Consider the following 7,376-nt stretch of genomic DNA (forward strand, 5'->3'; position numbering starts at 1 on the left):
ATTTTGAGAACTAAAAAAAAAAATAGCTTTCAAAAAGTTGTTTTCGTTTTTTAAATTTGACTAATAATTCAATCATTGTACTTAAGAAAGATGCAATTCATTGTAAAAAACGTAGATTAAATAGACTTAATTTTCTAAAATAAAAATAAAAAATCAAATGGTTACCAAACAAGCTTTTAATAAGCGCATTTTTTGGTTTTTAGGCTAAATATAACACAGCATACTGGTATATACTGTTTATCAAAGATCATGGTTTATGTCAAAGTATACCAGAAAGCCTTCAACTTACAACTACAATGTGTTCTATGTTGTATTTAAATGTTCAGAAGTTCAGATTGAAAATATATGTACCATTACTTTGCAAACTGAACAGTAGCTTAACCCCACTGATTATCTACTCCCATTAAGGGATGCTGTTGAATCAGCGAACACACAACAGCCTTCACAGAGGCTTCCTTCCCTAGAAAAACACTCAAAAGAAAAGAAAAAATAAATAAACAGAAAAAAAATGCACAAAGCTGAGAGCTTCTTCAAAGAACAATTACATCAAACTCAAACTTGGAAAACAGAAAAAGGCAGAATCTCTCAGGAGTCTTCCTCCTTCAATCACTTGTATTCCAATATCATATTATTCTCAGGAGCAAGCCCAACACAAGCCCTCAGAATGTTCTCTAACATTGCCCTTTGCTTTGATAGTGCATTCACAACTGGTGTGCCTGGAGGAACCTGTTTTTCCACAATCTCTCAAATTTATTATGAGTTTCATTGCAGGTTTAAATCAGAGTTCACAAACTAAAGAAGATCAATTTTTTACTTACAAGAGGTGCCTTGGTGAGGTAGCTCAGTATTGTAGCCACTGGATGGAAAGAATGAAACTTCCCCTGCAAAGGAAACAACCAACTGATCTTCAATCTTTATCTTTTATAAGTTTGAAAAGATGCAACCAATTCTTAAACTTAAACCCACCTCTCCTTCTGCCTTGAGCTGGATGCGAGTACTTAGCTCAGCAAGCAGAACCAAATCAAGGATAATGGGAGCAGCCAAGAGGGAGTCCTCGCATGTGTTGTGCAGTACTATGGTGCTCTTTCCACCCATGAATATCTCTGATGTGTACTCATCCATGGCTCTCTTGCTGTCTCCAACGTATGGCACATACTAAAAGAGCCAAACACTTTTAAATCAAGCAAAAGAATAAACAAAACAGGAAAGACTTCAACACAAAATCAGAGGCAAAAGAAGCACCTTGATCACTACAACATGGTCTGGATGCTCCCCAGCTTCGTACAAAATGCCATTGCTCGAGACCATGTCGTCCACCACATTGCTCTTTGATATTTCCTTGGAGCGGAAGGTTTGTGGGGCAGAGAGATTCATTCCATCATTGTTTCCAAGATGGTTGTAGCTCACAATTGAAGTTGGCTGTAATCAGAGACGATGATTTAACCAGTTTCCTGAGTTTAATTAGATGAATACCAAACAATTCTTTTGCCAAAATTTTACCTTAATACCAGCACCAACTAGAAAATCTACTAGGACAGATTTCATCTTGGTTTGACCACTCTTAAAGTCATCTCCTCCTATCAAACTGTTCCTCCTGATAGCCAAATCAATCAACCCTGAAATTGGAAGATTATAACCCAAAGAACAAGTGATCAGAATGTTTGATGCCTATGATCATACAAGTAAAAGAGCTGAAAAAATTGAGCTTAGATCATACCTGGGACGAAGGTGTTTTGTGGGCTTCCGTTGATAAAAGGGACATTCTCAAGAACACAGGCTATTGCATACAAGGTAGAAGGAGATATTTCAGCCTCATTCTTGTCCAGTGAAGCTAAGAGGCTCTCCATCGTGTCATTCAGCCCCACAACTACATTACTGTATCTCTCTGTATTGGCAGTCCAAAGCACAACAACTTTATCCACTTTATTCTTCTCCTTAAATTCCCTAATCAGCACATTAGGAGGATTTAATTACAAGAAAAGAGACATGGGTTTCTAAACAATTGCAATTACTTTAACAGAACTAGAGTAATAGGTTACTTGATATCATTTATGATTTGTTGTACTTGTTCTCTCTTGGTTCCTTTAATCACATTGTTAGCTCGGGAACCTTGATTAGCAGCAATGAAATCAGGGTCGTAGATTCCAGGGAGTGGAACCATGGATTCCATGTAGGGCCTCAACTGCTTTTGCAGGTCTATATCAAACACCTTGGCCCTTGCCATGGCATCTGCCAAGTTCATGTCACTAATGTCCCACCCTCCAAACACAATGTCATCTGGATTAACCTGTGGATTAAACAATAATTGATGAGAATTAACAAAACAGAGATGTAATTAATAGAACCCTCCTCCCCATTTAAACTAAAAGGTCACTACCATAGGGAGCAGGCTTTTAAATGGGGCATAGATCTCCTCTCCATTGTAAGAACCCACCCGGATGGAAGAAGCCTGAGTCAATGACCCAAAATAATTGGCTTGTTGAACTTTATCCTTAGTTGCCCAAGAGATTCCACTGAAAATATTTTAATAAATCCACGTCCAAAACAAAAAAGTTTTTTAAAAAAAAAAAAAAATTACATTCAGAAGAAACTCAAATACATGCAAACAAAAATAGTGGGTGCCCAGCAACACCCATCTCAAAATTTGACCACAAAATTACATTTCTAAGAAATCTTACTCTCGATTGGCAATAACTCCCCCAGTAAGAGTAGAACCATTATTTCCACCCCATCCAACAAGCATAACCCTGCACAATACAACACAAATACATAAACAAATTTTCTTCTCGTAAAGAAAATGATCAAAGTAACAAATTCTAAAACAATCATAAACACAAACCCTAGTTTTGGGACATGGGTTTGAGTTTTGAATTCGTATTTGATAGTCTTGGGCTTCGCCGTCCATTGATAGCTACCATTCTTATGCTCATGAACAAGTTCTGTTGTTTCATAGTAATACGCAGAATGAATCTCATTCGCTGTGTACTTCACATTGGGACTCTCAACCTTAAAACTCTCAATGAACATTCTTTTTTCTCTCTCAGAAATGCTAGAAAAAAAATGTACTGGAAATTTCCCACTCAACCAAGCAAGGATCTCTCTCTATCTCAGGATGCTTGGTGTAATGTATGTGATTCATAGCCTTGTGCTGATGGTTTCATTTATAGACGAAAATGCACAAATAGAGTTTACACGTGGCATGACATGTATGGGATGTATGGCCCACTAAAGTTTACGCTTCATATAAAAAATGTTGGAATGCAATCAAAATTCACGAATTTATTAATAAAGACAACTAAATTTATTAGTATGAGATGAAATCAAAAGCAATGAATAGATGATGGTGTTATCTATGGTCGAACTCTACGATAAGTTTAAAACTCTACTAGATAAGTGAGATGTTGTGCTGAAGAGGAGAATTGTTTGAGAGAAGACCATGCGGTCATTTATTAAAAAAAAAAAAAAAAAAATGGGCGAAAAATTGATTTGATATGAAAATGTGTGAATTTGATGAAAGAGGAGGGGATAATATTGGGACACGTGGTGAAATTATGGTATATGTCCCAGTAAATTAAAGGTAGATGTGACCTTAAAATAATGAGATATATATGTATGTCCAGTGTCCTCTACCATTATTATTTTTGGTTGTTTTGTTGATGGTGATGGACGTGTTCATGGTTGAGGGCACAAATCACGATAAAGCAAAAACCTTGTGACCTTTCATTAGGTTTGTGGCTCTTAGGCCGCCTTCCCCTTCTTCATTATTAATGCAAATTACATATTAATTTCAAATGCTTATATTCTCATTTTAATGTTTCTAAGTATTGTTTCTAACCCTTGTGACCTTGCATTAGCAAAAGCCTATATACTCATTTTAATGTTTGGTATTGCACATTTTATAATTTGAAATACTTATTTTGATAAACTAGGTGTTCATAAATTGATTTTAGAATTATATATATGCTTTCTAAGTAACCTTAAATTGAGTTTAAATTATTTAAATTAAAGAAAATCTACAATAAATACAATATATCATAAATTACTCTCACGATGTGACAAATCTTCTAATTTTTCATAATGGTATAATATTAACTACTTTGAGTATAATACTTTGTGGTTTTTACTTTTAGATTCATCTAAAACGTCTCTACTTAAGAGATATTTGGGATAAAGAGTTAGTTATTATAGTCCTAAATTATTATAGTTGAGTTATAATAATTTGTGTTTGGGCGTAGATTATTTTAGTTTGGGTCATAATAGTATGTGTTTGAAGTGTAAATTATTTTAGTTTAAGAGGAAAATAGTAAACACCATAATAAAGAATAAAAATGGTGAAGGTAAAATAGTAAAAACTGTAACAAATAATAAACACCGTACCAAATGGGGATTTTAAAATAGCGTTGAGCTAATTGAAAAATACAAAATAGTATTAAAGTAGTCCTTACACCAAACACATTCTTTATGAAAAAATTGTATCTCGTTTATATACTTATATGCTTTTAATATCTTATTCAATAGCCCTTTAATCATATTTTTTTAATAATTACATTAAAAAAAACTTCAGTATGAGAATTGAGAAATAAGAATACAGCAAAATATAAAAGTACTTCGATTCTCCATCCCCTTATTGTAATAGAAAACAAAACACATGACAAAAAACAGAAATATGGTTATAAATTTTAAATTGAAGAGAAAAAAATATATATTAACAAACAAATTGAAACAATTTGATGAAAACCTAGATTAGTGGTTGGATACAAGAATGTTTTAGTAAATGAAATTCTAAAGGGTAATCCAGAATGTTTCTTTTCATCCAATAGTTGGGGATACAGGCCCCATCCGCCCCTTATTCACATGATGTATTCTTTTTATTTTTATTGTTCATCGTTTTCATCGATTAATTTCTAGGTAGGCAATCGTATGAGAACAAACATTTTATTTGCATCTTAAAATGTATCAAAGTAATTGAGAAACTAACCTAGGACAAGTAATATAGCATTATCTATAAACTTGAAAAAATATTTTATTTTTATTTATTTAATTTAATATAATAAAATATAGATGAAAAGATTCGAATCTCTAATATTTTGATCAAAGATATGGTAAGGTGGTAAGTAAACTAAAAAAGGGTATGTGGCATAAAGGCCAAAAGGAAAGGAAAAGAAAGGAGCCACATGGGCTTGTTTAACTACAAACAGAAATGGTAAAAAAGAAACAGAGCCATGAAACAGAGGAATTCTATAATATATAGTATAAAATTGGTTGAAAAAACTTGTCAATTCAATTCTTTGTAAATTCCAACTGACCCCAAACCAGTCCCAAACCAATGCATTTCTGAAATTTCATACACTTTTTGTTTGGGCTAAATTGGTGTGGCCCATATATATATTTTTCATTGGTTTGCTTTTGTTCATCTTCTTGCCTTTTTCTTTACCATTTTTTATTTTTATTTTTACCAAAAGGCCTGTTTTCTCTTTTTATCCCACTTTTCCAAAGAGTCTGGTAGTTGTGAATGTGATAAAGAGGAGATCTCGTGAATTTTGATTTACGTTTTTGGCTAAAAAAAGTTGCTCTTTATACACCATTGAAGGCCCTTGTCCATGTCATGGTAATATTTTAGGGTCTGGTAGATTTCTTCTGCAATAAATGATAATATAAATTAAATAAATAAATAAATAAAAAGAAGTTAATAGTTATAAAAGGGTGTTCAATTATTACAATATATGAGAAGAGAGAAAAGAGGCACGAAAATATTGAGGTTGTAAATTAATTGAAGTGGGGCTGCTGTGAAAGATCCCCTCTTCCTTTTGGATTTTTCCTATCAAACTTTAGTTGGAATCGAATTGGAGAGCTTCGGGATTTGATTTGACATATAATTTGGAAAATAATTTAGTGAAACGTAAAAATGTTAGGTCACGTCTTACAAATCTTCATTGAAATAAGACATGTTGGAAAATAGTTGTGTTGAATTTTGGGATAATATTCACTCAAACCAATAGCCTAAGACAATTAAGATGGTGTAGATAGGTTATAGGATGCAAAGTAATATTGAATCCTAAACTCATAAAGTTTCAAAAATTTTAAAAATCAAATAGACACTATTAGACCCTATTTTCATACTTGACCAAAAATCTTTAGAAATGGGGAAAAAAATTGTATAGCATCTAACATTGAAGGATTGATCAAGTATGTTTCTCTGGACGTCACTCAACTCTCCATCCATGTCTAGGGAAAAAGTTAAACCAATTTTAAATTTTTTCTTCCTATATTATCTTTAAAAAAAATATCTAAGTGCATCTAGGCACTTATCTTTGTGTTTCTTCCAGAAATTCTCTAATCATAACGTGGTACGTGACAAATTATCCTTACTTTTTTTCTTTTGATATTTTATTATTATCATCATCATCATGTGGGATGCACAAAGTTAGGTACATCCTATCCAAATATTATTTTATTTTAAAGACATTTTCCATGTTTCAAAATACATAAATAATAATAACAATAATGGGTTGTCAAAAAAAAAAAACCATGCAACCCAATAATTTTTTGAATGGGTTTGTCAAATACACCATTTAAAAATATTCAAATAAGAAAATACATTTTTTTTAATTAAAAATTATATTTTGATGTAAATAATTTATATTTTTATAATTTACATTTTGGGTCATATTTTTTATAATTTATATTTTGAAAAAAATCAGTCTTATTTAAACTTTTTTTTATAACAATGGTTAAAAATAATCAAAAACTATTTTGATTGGTTGCCAAATATTCAAAATTTACTTTTCAAAATTAAACACTTCAAATATTAAACCAAACACACCATAAGGGCTGTTTAGGACGCTGAAATGATATAGAATGTTGGAATTCAGATGTCTTGGGAGTTTTGATGTTTGTGTTTGGGTGTACAGAGTTGTTATGTCTGAATTCATATGATGTGTAAGTTTATAGGTCAATGCTATCTGGTTCAGTTTTTGTACTACTATTCTTTTAAAAAAAAATCTTATAATCCAATTATTGTATCCATCCTATTTGGAATAAAACATTGATTGCATTTTTTTTATTCTTTCTAATCTCAAGATATGGTATACAGTTCAATTTTATATTATTCATTCCAAACTTCTCATTAAAGAAAGTCAAATGATTTTATAAAATTGTGTTAATTTAGACCAGATATGAAATTCATTAAATTCATTCCACTGATAAAAAAAAATTAGACCGGATATGAAGTTCATTAAATTCATTCCCCTCAAAAGATTTTACATAATTTGATAGCCTTATACATACCATTTTATAACTTGCTTAGAAAAATTTGCATCCATATCTAAGGGTCATATGCTACGTGTCATTTGTACATGTCACAAAAAATTAACAAA

The 7,376-nt window shown here is 31.8% G+C and overlaps 1 protein-coding gene across 1 annotated transcript; it reads right to left on the minus strand.

Moving 5' to 3' along the window:
- Positions 1 to 329: 329 nt before the first annotated feature.
- LOC120074561 (inositol-3-phosphate synthase) lies at positions 330 to 3,142 on the minus strand. Its single transcript, XM_039027719.2, has 10 exons — positions 2,840 to 3,142; positions 2,679 to 2,747; positions 2,378 to 2,513; positions 2,040 to 2,287; positions 1,718 to 1,944; positions 1,501 to 1,616; positions 1,243 to 1,419; positions 967 to 1,155; positions 819 to 881; positions 330 to 726 (listed from the first exon to the last, which is right to left on the minus strand). The coding sequence occupies exons 1-10, from the start codon at positions 3,025 to 3,027 to the stop codon at positions 607 to 609; spliced, it is 1,533 nt and encodes a 510-aa protein (XP_038883647.1). The 5' UTR covers positions 3,028 to 3,142; the 3' UTR covers positions 330 to 606.
- Between the last annotated feature and the right edge of the window lie 4,234 nt (positions 3,143 to 7,376).

This window comes from Benincasa hispida, chromosome 3, assembly GCF_027475165.1.
Source record: "Benincasa hispida cultivar pf3 chromosome 3, pf3_genome.v1.1, whole genome shotgun sequence".
Classification (NCBI taxonomy): Eukaryota; Viridiplantae; Streptophyta; class Magnoliopsida; order Cucurbitales; family Cucurbitaceae; genus Benincasa; species Benincasa hispida.

Coding starts and splice junctions, on each gene's coding strand:
- LOC120074561 (XM_039027719.2), bottom strand. CDS start 3,027: ATGTTCATTGAGAGTTTTAAGGTTGAGAGTCCCAATGTGAAGTACACA. Junction 2,514..2,678: donor GGAGTTATTGCCAATCGAGA/GTAAGATTTCTT, acceptor AAATATTTTCAG/TGGAATCTCTTGGGCAACTA. Junction 1,945..2,039: donor CAAATCATAAATGATATCAA/GTAACCTATTAC, acceptor TGTGCTGATTAG/GGAATTTAAGGAGAAGAATA.